Source organism: Chenopodium quinoa, unplaced genomic scaffold, assembly GCF_001683475.1.
Source record: "Chenopodium quinoa cultivar QQ74 unplaced genomic scaffold, ASM168347v1, whole genome shotgun sequence".
Lineage (NCBI taxonomy): Eukaryota > Viridiplantae > Streptophyta > Magnoliopsida > Caryophyllales > Amaranthaceae > Chenopodium > Chenopodium quinoa.
The window spans coordinates 1,741,984-1,768,483 of record NW_018744092.1 but is presented as its reverse complement, the minus strand read 5'-3'; the positions used below and the strand labels follow the sequence as shown (position 1 = coordinate 1,768,483).

Below are 26,500 nucleotides of genomic sequence, written 5' to 3'. Positions count from 1 at the left end.
TAGTGCTAAAAGCTATTGCATCTCTTCTCTATTTTATACAATGAATAAATACTTGTTTTGCATGACGCTACAGGATAACTATGCTTGCCAAAGCTTTGAGCGTGGCATTGCTGCTCAGGAGACTGGTGTTTTTTCATGGGAGATAGTTCCCGTAAGGGCATAACTTTGTTGTTATATTTTCATTCTCTTTTCTGTGATTGTTTCATACTGATATATATATGTATCGGTGCAGGTTGAAGTTTCTGGTGGAAAGGGAAAACCAACAACAGTCGTTGATAAAGATGAAGGCCCTACTAAGGTATAATATTGATAACTAACATTGTCAATGACATCTCATGTTGAAAAAGTAATTATTTATGTGTACGTTAATGTTTGTTTATCCCTTCGTAATATTGATTGTTTGATGCTCTATGTCTTTTCATTATTTTACCAAAAACCCTTTTCCTTTTCCTATTCAATTTTTCTTCTATGGCCTTCAAAATGCAATGACCTTTGTGGAGACTATTGACGTGGTCCTGGTGTAGCCAAGAAGTACCCCTTCTATGTAATTTTCAATTTCTTATATCAAAATAAAATGAATGAAAAAACTGGTCATCAAGTGGCTCATTTCACTTCACCTGCACTGATTTGAGTAAAGCCTATAAGCTCTCGGGACATATCATGACTTTACATCTGTATTCTGCCAAAGTTTTCATTTCTGTTTATGCTATCTTTATCAGGGGCTGCTTGAGTTCATCTTTTTTCTTCTCTTGTGTGTTGCAGTATGACCCTGCCAAATTCAGAAAACTTAGACCAAGTTTCAAAGCAGATGGAGGCACTTCTGGAAATGCTTCTAGCATTAGGTTTGTCACTTACTCGTGGATGTTGTGCTTGTTAGGTGATATATATGTAGGGAAGTCAAATGTTGCAAACTTGCAGTGCATGCACTCTTTTCTAACATTTTTATTGTTTGATGACAATGATGGTGCTGCTGCAATTGTTTTAGTGAGTGGAAAGAAGGCACTAGAGCTTGGGTTAGAGGTGATTGCTAAGATTAGTGGTTATGGAGATGCTGCTCAGGTATTGCATGAACTTTTTACTTGTAGACAACATACTCTAGAGTTTTACGTAAAAAAATTTGGAGGATTATTATTACCTATAAGGTAATAAGTTTTTTTAATATGCATTTTGAGTTTTGCCATCATGGTATTTTTGTGTTTCTGAATCCTAATTTATGCTCAGGCTCCAGAGAATTTTACGACAGCTCCTGCCCTCGCAATACCAAAGGCCATTTCTCATGCAGGCTTGAATGCTTCCCAGATTAATTACTATGAGATAAATGAAGCTTTCGCTGCATGTGCTCTTTTTCTTTGTCATGCTTGAAGCTATGAGCAACTGTCATATTTTAATTAATCTTCTTCTGACATGAGCAGGTTATTTCTGTTGCGAACATGAAATTGCTTGGACTTTCTGAGATCAGTCTCCTGGGACCTAAAATTTCTTGCACACTGAAAAAACAATATATTCACGCTCAATTATGTTTGCATAAAGTTGTGTCATGTCCACATCATTGTGCTGTCGTTAGTGTCGTGGTTTCTTCATATGCTAACAAGGTTTTGAGCCATTCGACTTGATGGTGTTTGTTGACTTTCTACCTTCAATTCTGCAGGAAAAAGTAAATGTGCATGGTGGAGCTGTGTCTTTGGGACACCCTCTTGGGTGCAGTGGAGCACGAATCATCGTGACACTCTTGGGGGTATAACTCTTATTGCTCTTTTATGGTGTATGTTTGTATAGTTTAGTGCAAAAATGTATCTCAAAATCATCTCATTTGACACAGTTACAATTTTGTTATCCTCATACAATGAATAGTGGGTATATTAGGTTAAAACGAGTTATCAAAAGTATCTGAATGCAACCCTTTTTTGGTTGGCTGTATCTTTTTACAGGGTTGTTATTGACTCTTTCCTGATTGTAATTGCATTGCTTTTACGGGTACTACGACAGAAAAGTGGGAAATATGGTGTTGCTGGTGTTTGTAATGGTGGAGGTGGTGCATCTGCTCTTGTTGTAGAGCTTTTGTAAGACTTGATATTTAAGTTAACCCCAAGCAATAGTCCTCACTCATTGCAGTTTTGAATAATAATATTTCATCAATGGGCACCTTCATTCCTGCTTTTGGCCCTTATATAGTTCTGTACTTTCTGAAATAGAAATTCCAGCAGTATATTTTTGTATCATTCAGTGAAGGATACAAAATAAATTTGACTGGGAGAGAACTCTGAAATGTGTTGTATTATGCTTTTAAATTGCAGGCTTATTAAGGACTTAGCTCATCACAATGTTGGAGGAGCTGTTAGAAATAAGTTTTATGCAACCTGTCATTTATGACATTTTTTATGCCCTTTATATGGCTCCAATAATGCAAGCATTTTTTTAAAAAAAAAAAAAAAGAAAAAAAAAAAAAAGTATTAGTGGTACAAATGTTTTCGTACTTCGGTAGCTTTTGTTTTTTGTATTTTTTTTCTTACTTAGTGTTTGGAAGTTTAGATGATATGATAGTATTTGTTTTATGTTGTACTAGGACTGACCAATTGAATGGGGGCATAAGCTGTATTCTTTGTATCTCATCTTTAAGTTTATGTGTATTCTTGACTTTAAGTAATAATAAGCTAAATGTTGATTTCAAAAATGGAATTGGATCCATTGCATATTGCAATTAACCTGAATGGTGAGTGCAAGTCCATCAGCTGGATTATTAAACAGTTGGTTTTGTGTTACTATCATTGACAAGTGAAAAGTGATGGTTTTCAACTTCAAATTCCATCATCTTGTATTAGACTTTTAAAAAGTGGCAGCTAATCATTAAGTTGTAGGGGCCTAATTGCTCATCTTTGCCTATAATACTTTTCATAAATTTTGTTTATCACAAAGGTATAAATGAAAGGCCATACTCATTGGATCTTGCTAACGAACGTCTCCGGGGCGTTAATAACCCTTTAAAATAGTTCCCAAAATGGTACGGAGTATTAATTTGAAAATACATGCCAAAATCACACGGTGATCAATGTAATTAATGTTTACGGAGTATTTCAAGTTAATTTTCTACTTTAATTTATCTTGTCGGACATTTGTTAGCTTTTGCCGTTAATAATAATTATGAACATTAATATGTGGACATTAATATAAAATGAAAACAAGAAGAAACAAGGAGATCTAAACAAAAGTTTTTGACATGGGCTAGATTGCTTTACTATGTCTATGAAACCATAAAAATAAATATAAATTAGAAATGGCATAATATCAATTGAGTATATGAAATCATGAAACACTTCTGTGAGACTTTTCAAGTGCATTTGCACATCCAACTAGCATCTCAAGAGAGTGCGGCTAACCAAATATAAATAGAGATACAAGATATACTTGATACTAGTACAACACATGTTACAGACTACAAGAAACCGAAACCTTAAAAAAAAATAATAAAAAAAAAAAAATTCAACATAAAGAGAAAATTGCCACCCAAACTTCTACTTTGAACTACCTAAATAGCAAGAAGGGAAAAAGTAAGGAATGGCAAAAACACAAAAGTGGGAACTATACGAAGCTGCTCTAAAATTGGGGGCAACAGGTATTCATTCACCAACAAAACACTAAACTCTGGATGTCCCAAGCTTGCGTTCAAACAGGCGTTTGAGCAGATAGACTTGGAGAACACTCGCCCCAATAAGTGCTGCTGATTCAAAGATTGCCTTATGGATTGCTCTTTTGCTCATTCCTTCGTTAACTGCATCCAAATCAGGCAAATTTCAAGTCATATTTCTCATGCTGTTAACAATGTACACCAGAACTGCATTTTTTTTAAGTATGCGGGGAGAGAGAAAATCTTAAACATACATAAACTAAGCTAAACGATAAGGGAGAATTCCGCATTTCAATTTACAGCTCATTCTACAACCAGCAAGAGATAACTTTAACTCTTTTTAAGTTTCACTCCCTAATGCATAAAACTGATTCTTGCCTATCCTTAACAGAGTTTACAAACATGCAATTTTGGATGTTATTTGGTCATATAACTTCCAAGATAGGGAGGCAAATTCTAGGCAAGTGCAAAATGGGAATTACAACAAAAATATCCAATTTCAATTTTATTATGCATAAGCATAGAGAACAGCTCTGAAATATATATATAGCTTGCAGGACTGAAAGATGAACTAATCTAAAACTGTATCTCATGAATAATAATAGTATTCATAGAATAACATTTTCCTAATAATTGCGTATTTTTGGCAAAGGTCTAATTTTGGAAATTTTGATCTAAACCTACTTTTAGTTACTTTAAGGTTCACTTTTGGAATACACAGGAAACAGAAATTTTTTCAAATAAAGCATGATTTGAAAGTAAAATATGTTCCCAAAGAACGTACTTATTGCTTGGCGATCGGTCTCAGCCTCCAACCAGTGCTGTTCAAACTGTATGTTGTAGAGAGCCTCCTCCAATTTATTAATCTGTTCATACACTGGACTCAAATGCTCTGCAAATTGTCACATTGGTCTCATAAGATTTTCCTTAAATGAAACAGTAGAAAATATTTGTTCAAATAAGGCAATGTATTGAGCTATTACCATCTTTTACATGATGGTCAACATATCCATAGTGACCGGCAAGCACATCAAAATCTATGGTTTCATGATACGGGGACCCATTGGTAAAGCAAAAGTTGTAGACCCCCTTCTTGTGGGCGATAAACTCAAACTTCTCACTAGTTTTGTCACGAGTGTCATGGATTTGTTCACCATCAGGTCCTTTCACCTGGCATCAAGACAATATACCAATAAAGAGTAAGAGAAAAGTTTGCCATATTTTTTTTAATAATAATCTGTCCAAAGCATGAAGTTCAATTAAAAGATAATATTGAATCATTATTAAATTGCACGTATAAAAATAAAAAATCTGACAGGGCTTTTTAACTAAAAGCCTTGTAAGGGGGGAGTTTGGATTGAAACTACAATTTCGCATTTGGTTGCAAATCAAAACCGTAGACCGTTTGTATAGAGCATCAAGTACAAGTTCCATGAAACCAAAGGCTTTATTTGTGTTAGAGTGGGGGGCACAAGGCTCATATAGATGTAAATCACACAAGTGGGATAGCAAGTAGACACATTATGAAACTACTACCCCCGCCGCATGGGGCATGAGCTGCTATAAGTGCCATCACTCAAAGTTATCCTTGATAACCACACCTCCTTTCTCCTCCAACCAAAACAAAATACATACCTAACACTTTGGCATAAAGACGACTGCTTTCTCATCAGCCTACTCATATGACTCATTCACTGTTCTTTGAGGTCCCAAATGACACCCAATTTCCAATAGAACTGCCAGTCTTCTGTGCTATAAAATTCATCATTTATGGAATTGCTTCCACCAAGAAAGTGACCTCTGGGATTTAGGACCTCATCCTCGATTAGGGCAAAGGAATCAATTGTATCAGTATCATTGTCCACACTAAAGATACTTTACACATTTACTGTGTTTTCTTCACAAATTACTTAACTGTGGATGTGGTGGTTTGTCAAGGTGATTTGTTGAGAAAAAAGGAACTCTGCTGGTGCAGAGTCAGAAATTAGGCTTGAATGCCCACATTGCTTTATTTTATTAACAAGTTAGCAATTTATTATCATGTATTGCACTAGTGCGGATCATGGTTATAATGAGGTTTAAATCCAGCCTGAATTTCTTTCTATAAAAGAGAGGGAGAGAAAGAAATCAAGTACAACTACTCTAACAAATATCTTCTTTCAATTATGGAACCCCTGGGGCTTTTTATGTAATTGTATCAAAAGGTCACCCCCTAACGTCACATATAAGAAAGGGGCGGGAGGGTCCAATCAATTCCAATCCATGTAAGATTCTAGGAGATAAAAGAGGAATTATTCGAAAAGATGATATCCACTATTGCTTAATTTGGATATCTGAGGTAAAATTATAGTGGTATCTTGGAGCTTTGGTTGAATTTTAGTTACCACTAAAGCCAAAAACGTGTTTCAAGGTACCTTGCGTTTAACTTGGCCAAGTGTTTATTTTAAAGGTCATTTTGGAAGCTTTGAATTGAAATTATTTTTCGGATTTAAATTACTCATTTAATCTAATTTAGTTCGATTTTTTTTTTTTTCCCTAATTATGTCCGAAATTTTATTTTTTTTAATGAAGGGGTCCGAATTTTTTTAATTTTGGAATGTCTGAAAATTATTTTTTTATTTTGAAAGTGTTTGAAATTTTTTATTAGAGGGAGTCGAAAATATTCAATTATTTTTGGTGATTTTCGAAATTAATTTGGTTAAAAAAAAATTCTAAAAATAGTTTTAGTTTGCTCGTTTTGCGGGGAAAGCAAAAGATAAAGGTATGAATTATGTGTTAAAAGCTTTTAAAGCAAAGCATGTTTTGAGATTGGATAGGCAATAATTGGGCATATAAATTAGAATTATTTTGTTCTTGTATGCATTAATTATTTAGATTCTGGTTTTGATCATGGGAATTAAATGTTATGTGGAATGAAAACATGTAATTATGTGTAGAAAAGAATTGTATGATTGGACACCAAACTTATATTCATGCACGAACTGTGTTATTTTCTTTTTCTTTTGGGAAGGGCTTTCTTTTCTTAGCTTCTTTTATTTACAAGATGCCGATAGCACTCTCTAGTAAGTACACAAAAATCAAAACTTTAATTAGGAAAGCCTATGAACACCCTATGACTTTGTTAGGAAGATCCGTTTTCACGGCTCTTAGTTATGTGATGTCATGGGAGACGAACAATGGGATCTTCCAGATCGCATTTCAGCCTTAATAGACGAGCCACCCTACATAGCCATAAAAAACAAATTTGCTGATTTTTATTTGCTTAAGGGTCTACCCAACTATTTTCAATACAAATATCATATTATCATTATATTTATCATACATGCACCATTCATGTTAAACGAGGTAGAGGGAGACCGAAAATGACTTAGTTGGAAGGAGTTAGGAAGGATATGAAGCATATGGATGTGCATGAGAACATATGGATGTGCATGAGATATTGTTATTTGACCGTGAGGGGTGAAGGAGGAAGATTTGTGTGGATAACTATATGGAATAATCACTTTTGATTCATGTAGACGACCCCACTTATGGGATTAAGGCTTTGATTGATTGATTAAGCACCATTCATAGAATTTGCAAAGGTTAATTTTATTGACTAGCTAATAGAATGCATTCTCTTAATCCATTGAAACATGATAAGAAAATACAGTATTCAAATTCCTCATGCAACAAGAAAAGAATTTTCTTAATTCCTTGTTAACTCCACTATTCTAAAAAAAACAGCAATCTCAGATGCTCTAGGGAAAACCAAAGTGAAATTACTTTCATGTCTTTTCCAAATTAAGAATCTGGTTTGAACCTTCTAGGTGAGACATGGAAATAAGCTAAGACTTTTATGATAGCATGGCCCATACAACTTGTAAGTTGTAAGCACAGCAACTCATATTTCATGTAGATGCCAACACCTTAGAAACAATAACCATATTGATTACTGTTTCTTTGACAATCATACAAAATCTTAAATTCATTCTATGTACTTGAAAAGTTATTAAATCTTGAAAATAACTTTGATTTCTCATATGGAAAGAAATACAGAAGATATATATAGAAGATAGGATCAAAAATCTTGAAAAGTCAACAATAGGTTTTGAGATCAGTCATCAACTACTATAAGCCATACATTACAGAGGAGAAAGCTACCAACTCTGAAAGTTTCTTCAGCAACACATTGCTAAGTCATAATGACCTATACAAAAATCAAATCCTAGCATTATTAATGTTCCTAACATTACTTACTGGAAAACACAATAAGGGGTTGACCACCTCTAAATTGGATGGTTTATAAGCTCCTCAATCCTCACAGCCAACCATTAACTTGTCCATCACAGTAAAACCAACAACAATTTGCTCCTACGCACTCCACCACACCACCTTAACTGCTATTTCCTATGTAGAGATGAAGCGTGGGGTTTGTCAGTTTGACCATAGATGAGAATTTATATTGGGTCTCACCTCTCATCAAAAGAAACCATTATTGTTCACTCTTCCTTAGGTTCTAATTGATGCTAATGGCTAAAGTAGCAACTTTAGTTCAAACAAAATTCACATCAAAAAAGAGGATAGCACATGGATTTACAATTACACCATCTCCCTTTTCACTATCTATACAATATCCTCTCTATTTTAATAACCAAGCAACACTACATGAAACAACATTCAAACAATAACACAAGAACCTAATCAAAACAGCCTTGGACAGCAATGATAGTTTACATACCTAATAAAAACTAATTCCAAATCCAAACACAATTCAATTGGTGTTTCCCTAAAATAAGGTAAGTAAATCAAAATGCAATACCAAAATCATAAAATAAACCAAAACACATCAACAAAATCAAGTCTTGAACATAAAATTCCATAAATAAAAGGCAAATTCAACAAAACCTATAAAAAAAAAAAAAAAAAAAGTAAGGAGATAAAGAAGAAGAAAATACCACAAGATCAACACCACCTTCATTGTCACGATGCCAAGGGGTATCAGCTTTGATAACAACAAAGGAAAAATGAAGAGTATCACCTTCATATTCAACCTTATGAGAAAAGCATTCTTCTCTATCAATCACAAATCTTAACCCATTTACTCCTTTTAATATTCTTATACTCCATAACATTATTATTATAATACCCATCAAATTTTTCTTCATACCCATCTTTTTCTTCTTATTCTGCATCATTGTAACATGAATATAATCAATAATTGAACAAAAAAACATACAAAAATAAGTCAAAAGATAGAAACTTTGAAGATTTTTTGGTAAAGCAGAATTGAGCAAATTACCTCTAAAATTAAACCAAAAAAGTTGCTTGAAGTTGGAATAATTGGGTTTTTTTGTTTTTGTTTTATTGATCTTCAAGATTATGAATTTGATTGAAGTTAAAGTTTCTGGCTTTTTGAGGTTGGAAAGTTAGAACATCCCAACCCCTCTTTTTTTTTTTTTTTTTTTTTTGATTTTTAATCTTTTTTTGGTTTTCTAAATTATGAGAGGAAGAGAAGAAAAGGGCATGTGAGGGGCGGTACTTAGGGGTGTTCAGATCCGGTTACCCGGATTTTCGGATACGTTCGGGTAGTTGATAAGTCGGCCCGTGTCCCGTCCCGGATAATTCGGGTACCCGAATTCTAAGTTTCCGGATTTTAAAAGTAAAACAAATAAAAAGTGTAAGATTACTAATAGGCAAAGAATTCTGAAGCGGCGAAGACAGAGGCGATATCTTTGGCGAAAACAGAGTCAGCCCAAGCACCGCTTATCGCCTCTCACCACCCCAATCAGGCTGCCGTCGGCCTGGGTTTTCATACTAGGACATTTACGGAAAACAAACTTATACTTTTGACAACCATAATCTAAATTGATGGACTCTAGAGAGGACTCATTATCCAAAACCGTAAGAACCTTAACATCTAACATAGGTGTGGAATCTGGTTGAGAAACATCAAGGACAGGGCATTGAGCAAACCCGGCCATAGTAGCACCATCCACACAGCAAATAAGAGGTGAAAGAAAACTAAAAACAAAGGTGAGACCAACTAGTGCAGAATAAAAGAAAACCACAAAGAAGACACTTACGAACCCAGCTAACACAAAAACCCCAAAAAAAAGAACATTAAAGCAAGAGAAAAGCAAAGGAGCTCAAGTCATCACCAGTCCGTAGGATGGTGTCCAAAGCGGAAAGGCTGGTGCGAAACGCTGGAAAACCAGGTTGGAGAAAGTGTTGTCGGTGGTTCACTCCGATCTCTGCTTTGAGATGTCGAGATGAGGCGCAAGAGAGAGAAGAAGAAGTCTGAGGTCTGACTGCGTGTTTTTTGTTTTTTTGTGAGTTATTGGAACCCAGGTCTAACTGTCTAATGGGCTGGGCCTTAAATCCGGGTAGTTTCATACGTTTTTTTTTTTTTTTTTTTTTTAAACGGGTATTCGGGTACCCGAGATTAGCAAAGCTTCTCCAATGTCCCGGCCCACGAAACTGCTATTTTAGCGGGACGGGTACCCGACCCGAAAAAATCAGAAAAATTTGTCAATTTTCCATTGGGTTTTTGCGGGTCATCGGATAATTAGGACGGGATAACCGGGTCGGGTTTTTTGGAACACCCCGATACTTTTGAAGGGTTTGAGTTATTCGTAATTTTGTGATGTGGCAAATTCTCATTGGTTTTTATGGACAAAGAAAGGACAGTATGTTTTACTTCAAACTTCAAATGCTAATTGGAATCGAATTGAAATTCCTTTATTTAACTAAAGTAACCAAATAACCATCAAAAATTTGTAGGTAATTTTTTTTATTTAACTAGGATGAGTAGTCCAGTACAAGCCCACGGAGAGTTTGCCACATATAAATTTGGCAAAATTCCAACCTAAAAGTAATTGGAGATAGGTGGAGCCGTGGAGTAGTCTTACTATTTTTGTATACTAGTCATTCTCTTCAATGTGAGATAACTAGTTTCAACTCAGTTACGGTTATTTTTTTTAATGTTCTCCTATACATGTGAACTACCTTTAATCTTGCGATGTGGAAATGTCACAATTTTTATTGTTGGGCATTCTTTTGATTTCCAACATGAGGTCAAATGGCCCGTGCTTAGGCAATTGCAATTCTATTGGGCTACTTAATCCAAAAAAATCTTCAAATCACTTTCATCTTGCATTCTTCAAATCATTGAACCCTATTTTATTAAGTGTTGACAATAGATTAAGATCATTTGCTCTGGTACCATGACAAGTTTTAGGTAAAAATGTAATATTATAGCTTTTTTATATTATTGAAAAAATCATCAAATATTCATAATCAAGAATTCTTAGTTACTCTCAATTAAACATTCCTAACATCATACAATTTCCCTTATGATAATATTAAATATCTTTACTCACTAAATCGTACACTGTATCTTAAAATAATTAAGCATAAACCTATCATGCTCCTAATATATTGAATATATCTAGGGATGAGTCACGGTTTGGCAGGTGGTAGGTGGGGATAGGGATAAAAACCATACCTGTCATGGGTGATGGGGCGAGGGTGGTTTTAGGTTGTACCTGCACCATCCCCGCCCTACCCGCCCCACTTCGTAACCGTCCCATACCTACATCCATATATTATTTAAAATAAAATTATACACTTTTTATAGTATTTTATAAAACAAAAAAATTAAGTAAAATAAAGTAGTAAATAGAAAAATTGTAATATTGACAATGATTTTTTCTTTTATTATAATCTATATTATGTAGTATTGTTGTATTTGGGAAGTGAGGATTAGGTGGATATTGAGTGGGGATTAGGTAGGTGTGGATATCCAAGTGGGTGGTGGGGTGGGGATGGTTTTGAAATTGTACTCACCGGGGCGGGGATAGGGATGAATTTTGGATCCGCCGTGGGATGGGGATGAGAATATTATGCAGGGATGGGGATGGGAAGGCCAACATCTGTCCCGCCTCCCGCCCCATTGATATCCCTAATTATATCTCATGCCTCTAACATTGCTAACATATCAATACATCTTGATGATGTTCTTTTCAAACCTATTTTGTTTTTTCTTATGGAAAAACACCTCTTATCAAGTATTAGCTTTTCGAAGTAAAATCTAACTCAAATCCATTAACTTAATCATGATTAAGATTTTTAGAGCAAAGCCAAACTCAAATTCATTTTTATCCCTATCTTAAGGCACAAGGAGAACCAACGTTGTCTCATGACACAAGAAGAGCCAATAAATTGTCATAATAATTTTCATCTTCATAGAAGATTAACCATTCTTAGATAGAGTGTGATCACATATAACATATAAATGCAGTGGGATTTCACCCTATACCTAATTGGTAATAGGTAAAGTAACACACTAATATTATATGTTACTCAATAATCTTCCTCTATTTCCTTAAAATGGGACAGCTAGTTCCAACTCACATATGAATTATTTTCCCAACACAATAATTTTTATAACCCCATCACTTAATAATGCTTACTACTTTCCATATTTTTAGTTCACTCAATTTCACTTTAAAATGAGACAACCGTTAATATCCTAAATTATTAAGGAAATTGAGGGGGGAAGGCCAAAGTAAAATGACTAACAAAAGACAATTAAATTGTTGTGCCTGTAGTGTCGAAATGAAACAGTAAAACCAGAGTTAGTACCTCAGCAATATTGTAAACAAAAGTGTTTGTTCTTGTATTTGCAGAAGAAAAATCTTTAAAGAAGCAAGAGAAGCATCAGAGATAACACTGATAAACGAAGCATATACATATACAACTACTAGCATAATCAATCAGTCATTACAACGCCATATGCACATCTACAACTTCAGGTAAAACAGTGCTCGATTTAATGTACTATGCAGCTCACATAATTCACTAAAGGCTTGGGCTGTGTATCTCTACTTCTATAGTGCTATCCGGAATACTGCTGGCCGTGATAACATTGAATACAAACATTACTGAACAGTTTGGTTAAGTTAATATGAACAGGGTATCTATGCTTCCATCATAGATACTGCATTCAGTTTGTAAGATTCTACACAATACTCGTGTTAGGCATCCAGGATGCGCTGCTCCTCCAAGGCCAGCCTTTTGGACAATTGCTGTTGATGGGTAGTGAAAGCCAGATATAAATCCCTTAGCTTCTCTGCCTTGCTGTATTCCTCACTTCCTGACTGAACAACTCTCAATCTATCACCAGCTGACTGCTGCCTTTCATCCTGTAAATCAGCAAATGAGTAAATGCTCAATGAAAAAAATACAAGTCATAGCAGTGATGATATAAGACACAACAGTGGTGGAACAAGACCAAAATCTTGAGATCGAAAGAGATTCTGACCTTGAGATCTGGTTCCAAACACCAAAAAGAAGGCCTCACCGATTCAGTCGTTGAAGTATCCGACACAATCCATGGCCTGAAGCAACAAATTGTCATTAATTAGAAAAGTAGAGTGAATTCACTGAACTGTAGCCAAAAAAAAAAAAAAAAAGTAAAAAAATAAATAAATTACAGCCACACTCTTAGCAAACAAAACTACAAAAGTGCTTATTAAAGGCAAAAACCAAAACAAAGAGCAAAGATCAAATTGTAGTAAAGTGAAGAAATAAATTCTGAAGATTATTCCATTGAAATCATGGGCATTCTAGAAATCAAATGAGATAATTCTATGTACCTTCCCTTTGATGATGTGATCATCTGGTCTGGTTTAACCATAAAATTACACAATCTCTCGAGATCCTCAGCACGATCAACCACAAGGGCTCCTCTGGTATATGGCTCTGTAGACAGACTCAAGAAAACAAAAGCTTCAATTTCAAGACCAGTCTCTTCTAATACAAATTCCACAATGGTTGAACGAGATATATCCTTCTCCAAGTTCTCAACCACAACAAAATAGCGTGCTTCTGTATCTGCAACTTCAGTCTCTCCATTATCCCTCCCTCCCAAACCGATACTACACACATCTGCCACCAATTTATCCAAAGAGTAGAAATAACTATCATCATCTAGCCTTTCCTTAGCATGAACATTATCTCCTCCCCCTCCGAGATCTACATCTTCATTCTTTTCATGGCCAATATTTCCTGTTATGCGCAGGCAGCACAATCAGAAAGGCAAAACTCGACTTTGCAAAAGAAATCGACACCACTAATCAAAGCATGAGTTCCTAACCTTCATCATATGGCACTATACTTCCCGTATGTCTTTCGTCTTCCAATTCCTACAGAATATTAAGGGAAAATCCATCAAACTCATACCATCAGAATAGCTCTGGTTCATTCAAGTACTAGCACAGTGAATAATTCCAGCAGCAAATGAACAACTTGCCTGAATAACATTCCGACGTTGGCAATTTAAAGAGGTAGGACTTTCTTCCTTACGTGTTATACCCTCACTGATCAACTTAGAACAAGGTGAAGCTATTCCTTGCTTCCACTTGGCTAGCTCCAAAAAGCAAGCAACCCGTGGATCAAGCCAAGGAGGCTGGATTGGGCAAAGATCTTCAACTCTTGCTGTTGTCAGTGTCCCAGCTTTTGGACCATGCAGCCATGAAAGAATAACAGTGCATGAGCAATTCTCTGTTTCATCCACAATAGTATGCTCCTCACGCTTCACCTATTCCAGAATACAGGTAGAAAAATAAACACCAAGCAGATTTAAGATACATTTTATCTTGATAAGACCAAGCACAAGTTGAATAGAAGCATTAAAATCTGAGAGTAGAGCAAAAGAACAGCACCACTTCAACTCATATGAAGAAAGGCTACCTACTTAAATTACCCTCTCTGCCTAACGAAGGCATCTAATTCTCCAGTTTGAGATGTTCAAAAATTTACTGTTATCAGGCCAGTGTGTTGCTAGCCAGCAACTTTAATAGATACAAAGTAACAAACTTATGAGAACTGAGATGTTAGCGTAAGAAAATGAACTAGAAACAGAAAATCCTACAAAAAGCCTGGTATATCTTTCATTGGTTAATAATCTTAATATTGTCCTAGATTCTTGATGATAATTTCCTCTTTAAATTCACTTTCCTTCTCTTGGGACAGCTTTTAAATTAATTGAACCTAACAAGTTAGGAAGTTTAAACTGATAGCAATTATATTACAATGAAGAAAGACATCAGCCACATCCCACATGTCCATATGATGCGTTACTTACTGTTTTAGCATAATCCCAAACAAAATGATGCGAGTTCTCGAATGAATAGCTAACAAGATAACAAAAGGCTACTATATCAAATAAAATCCTAGCACATATCTAGATACAAAAGTGAATGAAATACCCTGTCCATCAAAAAAGTCGCATTTAAGTTTTGACCCCAATTACAATTAAACTATAAATCTTATGAAATCCTATTTGAGACTGATAAAGAAATGTTAATTACTCAGTTACACATATTCAATGCAGTTTAAAACAAATCTATGGTAACATCTAGAGAAATCAAACTACCAAAGTTAGATATATTTCCTTGAATCTAGCAATCAATCTCATTTTGTTTAAATCTGTAGCAACCAAGTACGGAGTAAAATAGAAACAGTAGAGTTGATCTGTACAATGGCCATACGACCATACCGATACTCCTTTTTGATAATTGTGAAAAAACATATATATTACGGTCATACGGAGTGCATTTTATGGCTCATTTGGTAAGTGCTAACAAATGTAAGTTATACTCGTGATTTTGAAAGTTACTTTGTGAAGAAAATATCATGCAAAATTGCCAATATCTACTTTTTTTTTGGGTGAAAAAGGGAGGAAGACCTCAACTAAAAGACAGGAAATTTGCCAATATCTACATAAATGCTAGTAGTTCATTATTAATTTTCTTCCTAAATTTTCATTATCATTCATTACCACCATAAATGTGTTATTGATAGTAAATGGAAATTTATGAAGACTTCTAGGGGTGTTCTTTCTATCTCCATGATTCCATGAACAAGAGCTTTCCTCATAAAATTATATACAAATATATTATCATGCTCATGATTTAAACTAACCAAACGAGTCATTAGTATAATAATCTCCTTGTCAAAACTGCCTTTAACACCAAAATGGTGCAATATGATCTTTAATAACCATACATTGTTCCAATTTCTAACGGTCTCAACATATATGGAAGCCATCGAAATCAAACACGACCTAACCCGAACACAAACCCCGTCAACAAAACCTCCCTACACGCGTAGTCGTATAACCTTGTTACTCATTCCAAGGCAAAATTAGTCTAAATCACAAACAATCCACAATTTTCAGGACAAACCAAACCCTTAAAGGCCTTAATCTCAATAACCTCATTATTAAATTAATCCACTATTATTATATTTCTCTTATGATTACTTTATCAACAACACTATTATAATCAAATAATCAAATAAGATAAATGTCATACTACCAAAACAAAGCATAACATCAAAAAGACTAAAAAACTTTAGACAAATTTAAGAGAGAGAAAAGAAGAGAGAGAGAAAAGACCGCTTCAACAATGGCGTCATAAAAACGGCGATCATCACGGCAAATAACGGAATTCATCAAAGCACAAACCCTCATACCTACTTTGAGCGTTACACAATCCGACGGTTCTAACTGCAAAGTCAACGGTCGGAATCGTCGCCGGAATTCGGAAATTTCGGCGGAAGAGGAGATTTCAGTGGTGTGGAATTCCAAGTCGTGGTCGTCTGGAAATTCGATGAATTTGACGAGTAAAGTTTGGTTTTGAAGAAGGAGTCGAATGTTGTACCAGGCATCGTCTTCGGGGTTGCGGAATTCGACACCGGGGCCTATTGGCGGTGTTTCGCCGGCGGCAGTGGTGGTGGGTTGTTTGGGTGTTTTGCGTTTTTTTATACCCATTTTGGTTGTTGTACAGTTGAGAAGAGAGTAAGTGAGACTGTGAGACTGTGGAAATGGGACTGTAGGAGTGCTACTGTTGACTGCGGTAGAATGGAAGATGAATGGGTTTTTTGACTGGATTTCGTACGTGTCCACAATGTAGTGTTCCTTTTTTGTTTTTTGTTTTTTACGGGATTAAATTGTGTTTTATTTACTACGTATTTGATTTTTAAATTTAACTTATTTAAATTTAGGAAAATGATAAACATAGATCTAAAACTAAGCAAAAGAAAAAGTTAAAAAGAAAAAGGAAAATTCTCTCTGTTAATCACAAACTTTTATTTTTTTCTCAGTGGTAAAGTGTGAAACTTTTGATTATCAATAGTTTTTTCGAATTAATATTACTAAGCAAATGGTAACTTAAGTTAAACAATTTGTTAATTCCTTAACCATGGTTTTAGCTACTAAACTGCAAAAAGACACAACTACCCTCATTTAATTACCCCCAACCAATTTTGTCTAACCAATAATGAAAAAAAAAAAAAAAACCATCCCCTTCCCCACTAGCCAGCCACCGCCATCCCCCTCAGCTCCCTACCAGAGCTTAGCTTCCCCAACCCCAGCTAACAGTGTTCCAACTCCAAAAACGACCCCCCTTTAATTACCTTTGGATTCAATTCTGGAAGATTTGATGGAAAATTGGAAAGACATTTGAATTTGGGAGAAATGATTGAGTTGAATTTCGAAAATTGAAACCCTAACCCTAAGAATGGCGATAGAAATGAAGCTCTGGTATATGCTAACATTGAAAGTTGATCAACCGGAGTAAAGGAGGACGACGCGACGACGACAGCGGGAGAATGAGGTGGTTGTCTCCAAGGGGAGGGAATTGAGACGCCATCAGCAGGCAAGGGGAGGAGGGGCTTGCGGTTGGTTAGTGGGTGGGGAGGGGTTTGGATTTTTTTTGTTTTTTTTTAATTTTGTTTTTAAATAATTTGAAGGGTACTAATGTCAATTTAGTTGAATAATTTTTCTTTTTAACTAATAAATTCTCTCTATCTCTCTTCTACCACATGGGCCTCATTTATTTTTTCCTCTCTACCTTTTTCTTCTCCAAAAATTGTCTAGAAGTCCGTAAAAACAAAAGTGATGCAACTAAAAAAACGAAAAAAAGTATCTAATAAATTCAAAGGTAATGTTATACGTAGCCCTAATTTGGTATTAATTTAGGATTGTGTGACAAAATTAGGCACAAATCAGTGTAATTAATATTATATTTTCATTTGTTTTTCCAATTTTTACTTCTTATGGCATTTTCCTTAAATTTACACATACATTTAAGGTCCAAATAAAATTTTTAATTTTAAAAGAAAATTCCATAAGATCCAAATGGATAACAGTCTTACTATCTTCAACTTGAAAATATTTATTAATTTAAGTTTAGATCTTTAAAAAATTTATATACACCCAAGGACAAAGTGCACCTAAGGGTATTTTTTGCTTATTCAATATTTTTTTGCTCATTTTAAAATCTTAAAATGCACCAAAAAAAAAAAAAAAACATTTGATTCACCTATCTCTATTGTTGAGATTACCATGGAAGCACGAGGCCTCAGAGAGTGAAACTGAAAAATGGAAACTGAAATGAATGCTTGTTGCTAGGTAGTGGTTGCATTTTGTGGTGAATGAGGACAAACTTGTCATTTAGTGGATCCCTACTTCTATTAAATAATTTCTTGAAAATGCTGCTCTTGGCAAGCTTTTGGAAATAGGCGGGTCTCTTATTTTGACCGTTGTCTAAAAAAAAAAAAAAGTTCAATTCAATTTTTTCATCAACTGAACACCAATCGACTAAATTTGGTCAAATCCTCTAACTTTGCCACAATATACATCCTTCGTTTAGCAAATACGCTTACACCTCTAGTATGGGGTAATCATTCAAAGTATTGGCGAGATCACTATTCTTTATTTAGATGACAAACCAAAAGCAAAGCAGCATTAGTCGTAAGCGTCATATATCCCCAAGAAATAGAAATCTTGTCATTATTAGTTGTCTTTCCTCTCCTAATCTCTTAATCATTTTTCTATGTCGTTGGAAAGAGATTTTTACCACATCATAATAGTGGGTTTCTAAATAGTATTTGGGGTCAAATGACCCCTGTGCTCTGGCTCTACACAAAAGATCTGCCCTTGTAAATTGTAATGGCAATTGGCACATGCTTTCAATTCAATGTATTCTCACAAGATATTGACATAGAGACACAAAATCTTAGGATTTCAATTCGGCAGTCTCAGCACACCTTCCTCATGCAGCAATACGTGAGAAATGATAGCTCGATATTTGAGATTGGCATTGTGCCAAGACCTATGTATCGGGCTATCATTTCTTGCAAAACAGGCATCCAAGTTTTTTTACTGCTCAAAAGTGAGATAGTAGTATCAGGAGAAGAAAGAGACGATATATAGCCAATATAAGCAAGTAAGCAACTTTAAAAGTTTCTATTATCCTCACTTGATTGTCAGGGTGTACAATAATTCACATTACATTAAACCAATAAATTTACATCACAGGAGAAGAAAGAGACGATATATAGCCAATATAAGCAACTTTAAAAGTTTCTATTATCTTCACTTCATCGTCAGGGTGTACAATAATTCACATTACATAAAACCAATCCTACCAAAATGGTATGTTTACTACCATCGAGACATTTGTGCCAAAAAACTTACCATCGAAATATAATCCCAGCTTGTTATCAGGTAATTGCATCAATATGCCAATCTGCTTAAATTTCCAAAGACTTTCATTTAAACCAATTCCGGAAACCATCAAATAATCTGAGAGCTTTCAGTTCACCAGATCTTATGTCTCTCAATCTCCTCCTTAGTATCTACACCAACATGACGATTGAAATAGTCAGACAAATTCATGTGATGAATGGGAAGGTAGCTTGAAAAAGGGCACAAACTTTCATGAGAAACAAAGAGCAAGATCAAAACTGTGCAGAAAAATTCACATTATACTCAGTGAGCAAAACTAAGATGAGGAGATTTCATACATATTGGGTGCGGTACAATATCCTTCTTTCACTGTTACACAAGTCCACGGCTAGTTGCTTTAAGAACAGTCTTCGATTCAGCTGCTTCGGTGAGGTCACATCCAAATCCATAGATCCACTTGCCTGTCAAAGGAGGAATAACATGGAATATGGATATTGGCAAATCAAATGAGTGGTGCTAATTTTGTAAACCATAGTACTTTTTTGTGTGCGTCTGTGCACGCTTTTTGTGCAAGATCTGCTAGTGTTCATAAATGAATAATTCTAGACAACTAGAGTTACCTGCAAGAATTTAGTGTATTTTGCAATGCTTGCTTCACAAGTGTCTAAAATGAATTGGAAAGCTTGCTCATCTATTTCAGGGTATCTAATATTCTTCTTGGCCCCTGTTTTATTTGATGCTACAGCAGCCATCTGAAATATAACTCCGTGAGTTCACTAACAACCCAGGACATCATAGCTGCTCTTAGAAAGTTAATCAGCAGATATAGTACCTCGTCAAATTGTTGTAGCATGCTTGGTGGGCTGACTACCAGGTACGCATAAGCCATCATTTCAACCGGCCAACCAGTCACTTGCAAAGGAAAGCAATGAGATCTAGAGAACAAATTTGCAGTCAATTGTCAGCAAAAGCTTTCAGTCATACTACCCAGTTCAGAAGCAGATGACAATTCCGCAGTGTAATCAGCTGCTTTAGACACAGCTGACAATCCAAAGCAAGGGGAGGGCGGGAGGAACTTGAACATCATTATATATGTAAAAGAATCATCCACTACTCTATAAGACCTTCTGGATATAAATAGATATTTGTTTTCATACTCAGTTAAGTACCCCATACACCATAAACTTACCCTGACAAACCATATTTCTTTAGAGCATCAAGCTTCTCCTTGTAACATTTGTCGGATTTTTTTAGTGACAATGACAATTCAGCAGAATCAGAAGGATTGGTTCCTTCCTTGGGAACAAAACCATATGACAGCAACAACTCCCCATTAGACTTTTTTCCATATGATATAAACACCTATATAAACAACAAAAGAAAGAGTCAGAGCTTAAGAAACCCTGCAGCCTACCAGTATATGTGTAAAAGGAGCATCTTTCTATTTGTAGCACTCTTGAGAAACAAGGATGATTGCCTCTTGATATCAATTTAATTTTCCTTGATTTTTTTATAGGGGAGACAACAGCCAAAACAGAGGAAATCTATGATGCAGACAATATAAGAGGTCGGCATCTTATCTTTTGCACTTAGGAGTTAGGAGCATGGCAAAGTAAGTTATCAGGTTTAGATGCTGGTGACTTCCAAAATTATTGAGCAGCTTTTTGATCTAGTCTTGTATTAAAATTATTATATAGTTTCGATTTACCTGCTCACCTGGCTGGTATTGGCGGTCAGTTGTGAAGACAATGCCCTCTGAGGACTTATCGTAATCCAAATATGTTTCCACCTACGAAAAATCAAGATATTTGATTAATATACTTAATCTGACCAAACTAGGCCAAGCCCTTTCCCCAAACTTTTGATGCCAGCTAAATGTGAAATATCAATCCAGGACACATTTTTTGGCTCTAGCACTAGACCATATACCTCACAACTGTGGTTCAGCATATCCGCCCATGGTACCAATGCTACCTTACCATCCATTGAAGGTAATCTTACCTACATTTTCAGGAAAAAGTAATGCTAGATGTTAGTTTTTAGAAAAATATGCAAATTTCAGTAACTCAAAATATATCTCTACTACCACAGGTAATATGCCATCAGCTGTAAATTTACACTTCAATCAAACATGCTCCAAGTTTCTAATAAAATAACCAAAAGCACTTGCTAAGAAATTGCAAAGATTTTATTGGCAGTTGGATGAACATCAATATGCTCAGGGGCTGATACATTCATATAGTAAACAAGTTCTCCATACTAATAGAGGCCGCATCAATAAGAAGAACATGACTGAAAGAGCATGAGAAGATAAACATTTCAAATTCAATACAAATAATAATATCCCTTACAGTCTCTTGAGCTTCATGAAGATTAAAAAAAAAAACCAAAAATGAATTGGAATAGATTTCAAATCTTCTATATGAAGAGGCCACGTGTGCATCTCCATTATATTGTATCATTCACTGATTTAAGAAGCTTCAGGAAAACTTAGAGCTAATGTTTGAGGAACTTAATGTTGTAAAAGAACTACAAAATCCTATATTGAGGCTAGAGTCTGGGTACACTTAATTGGAGCTCTGGACCAACTTTATTAAGAAGTGTTGATGAGACTATTTTCACAGCCACGTGATGAAGTACCACTACAGTGTCATAGGAGAGGTTTATGTCAAATGGCAGTATTTTTTGACCTTCCTATCCCTTACGGTGTGTTTGGATAAAGAAAGAGGAAAGAAAAGAAGGGGAGGGAGGTGAAGGGGGGGAAGGGAAAGGGAGGGGATGGAAGAAAGATTAATTTTCCTTCCAAATCTCTCCATTGTTGGAGAGATCATTTTCTTATAATAATCTCTCCATTTCTTTTCCCTCCAATTCCTTTCCTTCCACATTTGTTATCCAAATGAAAGATACTGATTTCCTCATTTTCCCTTCCCTTCCTTTCCCTCCATTTCTTTCAATCCAAACAAAGTGTTACTCAATTTATCCTATTTGTTGTTTGGTCTCCTTTTTTTATTAACTTTATTTGGGCTCTGTCCATATGATGTCTCCTCAACTGGATGATAGAGTTGGTTATCATTCTGCTGCAACTATAGAAAATCTTCTTTTTCTCAGATGTTCTATTTGTTAAGCATGTAGCAATCTTTTTCATCATCTATAATTCACTAGGAAAAAATATATCACTTTCTTCAGTAGCACAAATTGTCAGCCCTAATAATGCCAAATCATTTCACTCAAAAGGAGTATTTCCATTAGCATATCCAGCATGATTAAACAAGAAAAGGATTTTTTTTTGTTTTTTTTTTTTTAATAAAAAAAAATACATCTAAGATGCCTTACATAAAAAAATCATGCTGAAAATCTTTTAGGACAACTTTTAGAAAATTGACATCTATACACTTTACTAGTTTTATCACCTCAACTACCCAATTCAACAAAAAAATACAGCACATATTAAAGAATATTAAGAATGAATTGTAGCATAGCTTTTGGGAGTTGCTCATAAGCATATAGGACATACAATTTGTAACATCCCAAAGACGTTACAAAAAATACATACTAATGAATGTTAAGAATGTAGTATATTTTTTGGGCATAGTTCATAAGCACATAGGACAAATGGTTTGAAACATCCCAAAGACTTTTTTTTAAATATGTACTGCTATTTAGGAATGTCAAGAATGAATTGTAGCATGTTTTTTGGGAGTTGCACATAAGTATATAACACATTGCTAAATCCTTTTTTCTACAATGAATTTACAACTCTAGAAACCAAACAATGCCAAATCCTTTAAAATGTGTGTGAGCATACAACTTCCATATGAAGTTGGATTTGTAAAGTCAAATTTATATAATCTCCCAAAGGCAGAGACAGAAAAAAAAAAATATACACGCCATAGTCAATCCTGAGATTACTATAAGTAATCAACATACCAATCGTGAGAAAAGGATGCCAAATGACCACCTAAACGTCTCCATATTGTAAACCTGCATTTTAAATGCAAATGGAAAATCATTAGAAAAGTGATACTTGTATTATATTTGAGTAAGATTTCACACAGCTCCATATTTTATGAGTCAAAGACAGAAAGTTCAACATAATAATAGCTAATGCAGTTTAATATGATCAAGAGGATGTGCTATGCTACAAAATGCAAACAATCATCACATTCAACAGAAAGTGTCTGTTTCAAAAAGGTGACAGAAGAATCTGAAATTAAAAAATAAAATAAAATAAAAAATAAAACTGTTGAGTGGAGATCTATGGGCATTGAGAGTTCTTGTCAATCCAGAAAATATATTCGCACACTAAAAGACTAAGAAAATTTGTTAAGTATATAACAGGGAAGTGCCAGGATAAAAAAAATCTTAATCAGTGTTGCAGTAACAAAACCTTCACATCAATTATTGGCAAGGCCAATGTGAATAGCAGGTAGGAAGAAAAATAAGAAGTCTTGCAAAAAAGTTAAATGAGTAGAAATAACAACACAAATGCAAACTACAATATTATAATTTTCATAAAAAACGATATACATACTTCTTCAGGGAATAAATCAGGGTGTTTAGAGAATATCCTAAGCTTTAAATCATTGTATCTGCACATAGAGACATTGATATTAATGATTTGATGAATGCTTGTTTCCCGTGAAGAAAAAGAATCTGCCTCAGCCAGATGAATCAAATTGTCCATTTGACAAGAACAAAGCTTTACGTTCCAATAACATCATTACTCCTTTCAATAGCCCTTTCTCTAATCTGGGACGCTTCCAAATATCTATCCAGCTCTGAACGTGTCCTGAAATGACACAGAGAAGCTGTAGGGGAAGACATTGAGAGTACACCCTTTCTGCCAAGATATTGAAAAAAGGAACTAAAAGCATCCAACATATAACTGCATATTAACTTACCAGTACAAAAGGGAATAGGGCTGTCGAGGTAAGGCTGAGATATAATTGCTCCATCTTGATGAACTCATTAGACTTGCTTCACTTATTAGGTATGTCGCAAGCAGTGGCCAATCAGGAACAGAATTCTTTTTCAGAACTTTACCAGCCTCAGGACAGCTCCACTCCTGATAATATAAACAAGAAATTGCTTCATGGTAATTAAGGTTTAAGATTTAAAAAAAAAAAAAAAAAAAAAAAAAAAAAAAAAAAAAAAAAAAAAAGCTGATAATCCATACTTAGACTAGTAAAATTACACAAGATGACAACTTAAAAAGGTTGAAACTTGAAAGTAAAGCAGCTTAAGACTGTTGGGCCTGTTGGCCAACTTCAATCTAACCCCCCCCCCCCCCACCCTCTTTTTTTGGTAAATAACTTCAATCTTACCCTTGTTACAACAAATAATGTCTTGTAAGAAACAAGACAATGAATATTGATTGGCCAGACATTATTAGCTGAAGATGCTTCATATGTAATTGATATCTGGTGCAAGCCAGACATTATTAGCAGAAGACACTTTCATATGAAATTGATATCTGGTCAACAGTCATTTTCTTGTCTCTTACAAGATTACAGGAAGCGTATGTAATGCTACTTAAACTGCTAGGGGATGAAAATTCATATATTTTTCTTCCCTTTTGGGTGAAAACGTTACTCCGTTAGCAATTATCCCTTCAATATCTCTCTTAATATGCTAGATTCAATTACAGTAAGGTAGGTAATCTGAAGAAGTAAAGAACTATGACGACTAAACCCCAGGTCCTAATATATTAACTGCTATGGTCAAGCCTTCGGCTGATCAAACTTGGAAAGCAAGTTACGAAGTCAGATGAACACTAAATTTAAGTTACGAAGTCAGATGAACACTAAATTTAAAGATGGAAATCATAGGATTATTAATTTATTATTATAAGAAACTAGAGATTTGTATAATGGTCGAATTAGGAAAGCTGGATATAATTCTACAATGTGCTAGTATAACAGTATCTCTACGGATTTTCCATTCCAAAAGAATTGACAAATTCTTAGTTATTCCCAAGTACACCTAAGTTAAGTGTATCCATGAGTGATTTTAGTTCATTTTATCAATTTTGCTTATTTAACACTCTCCAAGTAAGCAAAATTAATAAAATGAGCAAAAATAATCCTTAGGTACACCTAGCTCTACTTCTCTAGGCCTACTCAGGAACAAGATAGAGATTCCAAAAAGAGTTTATTTATACAACAATATATTATTCGTCAAAAACTATATAATCAATCCTACTTTAACAAGCCGCATTCTACTTTGGTATATCCTAAAATAATAGGCCAATCTTAATGTATAGCAAGTCAACTTATGAATTTCCCCACCAGTGTTCATTGTTATACAACATAACATCACTAATTTACTATGCATTCATACTATTTTAAGTTTCAACAATGGTTCAATCATCCAAGATAATTATGGCATTTCAATCAATTCTTTAATAACTCTTTCGCGATGGCACGACCTTGGCAAAAGTATGAAAGACCAAGGGAATCATGGCTTATCCCATCCCTTCTTAGCCTGATATACTATATAAGTTCATATGACATACTTTTAGCTTACAATTGGTTAAATGTAGCAATCTTAACAGACCTTAACACGAGCAAACTCGACGATTCAATCCTATGACTAACAATCTTAGATAATTGATTAATTACCAACAAATAGGAAACAATCCTCCAAAGTTCTGATCAATTGAACTTGACATAAATACCAACATATATAAAAAAAAATAAAATAAAAAAAACCATGAATAAGACTTATACCGAATCAGCAGTAATAACAAGAGAAGGAGGAACAAAGAGAAGCTTCTCTCCCTTTCGAATATTATTATTTGCAACAAGACCTCTCTCACCAACATCCACCCTCTCAATCCTCATCTTTTGAGAGGGTAAACCAGACTTAGTAAGCCAATCCTGCAACGCCTCGGCATTTTTTACAGAATCGGCTTCGCAACCCCATGGAATTCTGTCCACTGCAGAAGCAGTACTTGGGGTTGCAGTAGTGGAAATTGAGCACTGAATTGGGGTTAGAGCGTGGTGGGTTTTGGGTGTACAAATGGGTTTAGGAGATGAAAGGCGATTGTGATAGAGATGGTGGTGGAATTGAGAGGAAAAAGATGGGAGTAGTGTGGTTTGGAATACTACTGTTAAAGCTTCTGCCATGGCTGATGAGAGATAGAAAGTAGAGTGAAGAAGAAAGCCTTATCTGCTGACTTCTTTGGCAACCTTTGGTTGTAAATTGCACTTAGTACGAAGTATCACTGTTTTTCAAAATATTTCCCAATGGTTTACACAGGGGTGGCAATTCGGGTCAGCAGGTCGGATTCGGATTAGATTTCGGATTAATTTTGGGTTGTGTTTAAAAATTATCAAAAATATTGTAAAACTTAATATTAT

The 26,500-nt window shown here is 35.0% G+C and overlaps 4 protein-coding genes and 1 long non-coding RNA gene across 6 annotated transcripts; 2 read left to right on the top strand and 3 right to left on the bottom strand.

Annotated features, from left to right (window-relative positions):
• The first annotated feature begins 73 nt into the window (after window positions 1–73).
• LOC110692054 lies at window positions 74–864 on the top strand. Its single transcript, XR_002505376.1, has 3 exons — window positions 74–151; window positions 233–298; window positions 763–864. It is a non-coding gene; the product is annotated as an uncharacterized LOC110692054 (long non-coding RNA).
• Window positions 862–1,454, top strand: LOC110691704 (acetyl-CoA acetyltransferase, cytosolic 1-like). Its single transcript, XM_021868640.1, has 2 exons — window positions 862–1,059; window positions 1,222–1,454. Exons 1-2 carry the CDS (start codon window positions 862–864, stop codon window positions 1,360–1,362), a joined length of 339 nt encoding a protein of 112 aa, XP_021724332.1. The 3' UTR covers window positions 1,363–1,454.
• Window positions 1,455–3,255: 1,801 nt separating this feature from the next.
• On the bottom strand, window positions 3,256–9,958 carry LOC110691798 (transmembrane emp24 domain-containing protein p24beta2-like). Of its 2 annotated transcripts, none has more exons than XM_021868753.1 (5): window positions 9,763–9,958; window positions 8,560–8,790; window positions 4,606–4,792; window positions 4,407–4,514; window positions 3,256–3,766 (listed from the first exon to the last, which is right to left on the bottom strand). In XM_021868753.1, the coding sequence occupies exons 2-5, from the start codon at window positions 8,773–8,775 to the stop codon at window positions 3,633–3,635; spliced, it is 645 nt and encodes a 214-aa protein (XP_021724445.1). In that variant the 5' UTR covers window positions 8,776–8,790; window positions 9,763–9,958; the 3' UTR covers window positions 3,256–3,632. The 2 variants fall into 2 exon arrangements, with proteins under 2 accessions (XP_021724445.1, XP_021724446.1); XM_021868754.1 differs by lacking the exon at window positions 9,763–9,958 and adding an exon at window positions 8,904–9,734.
• A 2,297-nt stretch (window positions 9,959–12,255) lies between these two features.
• On the bottom strand, window positions 12,256–16,633 carry LOC110691797. Its single transcript, XM_021868752.1, has 6 exons — window positions 16,065–16,633; window positions 13,917–14,204; window positions 13,761–13,809; window positions 13,261–13,672; window positions 12,927–13,002; window positions 12,256–12,807 (listed from the first exon to the last, which is right to left on the bottom strand). Exons 1-6 carry the CDS (start codon window positions 16,437–16,439, stop codon window positions 12,640–12,642), a joined length of 1,368 nt encoding a protein of 455 aa, XP_021724444.1. The 5' UTR covers window positions 16,440–16,633; the 3' UTR covers window positions 12,256–12,639.
• A 2,265-nt stretch (window positions 16,634–18,898) lies between these two features.
• On the bottom strand, window positions 18,899–26,358 carry LOC110691796 (ribulose-1,5 bisphosphate carboxylase/oxygenase large subunit N-methyltransferase, chloroplastic-like). Its single transcript, XM_021868751.1, has 12 exons — window positions 25,868–26,358; window positions 24,041–24,204; window positions 23,845–23,928; window positions 23,671–23,728; window positions 23,067–23,120; window positions 21,069–21,140; window positions 20,848–20,928; window positions 20,329–20,501; window positions 19,972–20,074; window positions 19,760–19,891; window positions 19,478–19,600; window positions 18,899–19,309 (listed from the first exon to the last, which is right to left on the bottom strand). The coding sequence occupies exons 1-12, from the start codon at window positions 26,264–26,266 to the stop codon at window positions 19,223–19,225; spliced, it is 1,530 nt and encodes a 509-aa protein (XP_021724443.1). The 5' UTR covers window positions 26,267–26,358; the 3' UTR covers window positions 18,899–19,222.
• Window positions 26,359–26,500: the final 142 nt, after the last annotated feature.

Bases quoted from the DNA above. Each gene is read 5' to 3' on its own strand.
- LOC110691704 (XM_021868640.1), top strand. From the start codon at position 862: ATGTTGTGCTTGTTAGGTGATATATATGTAGGGAAGTCAAATGTTGCA. The intron at 1,060-1,221 runs GTATTGCATGAA...ATTTATGCTCAG, and splicing joins GTTATGGAGATGCTGCTCAG to GCTCCAGAGAATTTTACGAC.
- LOC110691798 (XM_021868753.1), bottom strand. From the start codon at position 8,775: ATGGGTATGAAGAAAAATTTGATGGGTATTATAATAATAATGTTATGG. The intron at 4,793-8,559 runs GTATTTTCTTCT...TCTTGATGCCAG, and splicing joins AAGGTGGTGTTGATCTTGTG to GTGAAAGGACCTGATGGTGA. The intron at 3,767-4,406 runs GTACGTTCTTTG...ATTTGGATGCAG, and splicing joins GACCGATCGCCAAGCAATAA to TTAACGAAGGAATGAGCAAA.
- LOC110691797 (XM_021868752.1), bottom strand. From the start codon at position 16,439: ATGGGTATAAAAAAACGCAAAACACCCAAACAACCCACCACCACTGCC. The intron at 14,205-16,064 runs GTCTTTTCTCTC...ATTCTGGAATAG, and splicing joins ATGACGCCATTGTTGAAGCG to GTGAAGCGTGAGGAGCATAC. The intron at 12,808-12,926 runs GTCAGAATCTCT...GCTGATTTACAG, and splicing joins GTTTGGAACCAGATCTCAAG to GATGAAAGGCAGCAGTCAGC.
- LOC110691796 (XM_021868751.1), bottom strand. From the start codon at position 26,266: ATGGCAGAAGCTTTAACAGTAGTATTCCAAACCACACTACTCCCATCT. The intron at 21,141-23,066 runs GTATGTTGATTA...CTGAAAATGTAG, and splicing joins GCATCCTTTTCTCACGATTG to GTAAGATTACCTTCAATGGA. The intron at 19,601-19,759 runs GTAACTCTAGTT...CTCCTTTGACAG, and splicing joins AATACACTAAATTCTTGCAG to GCAAGTGGATCTATGGATTT.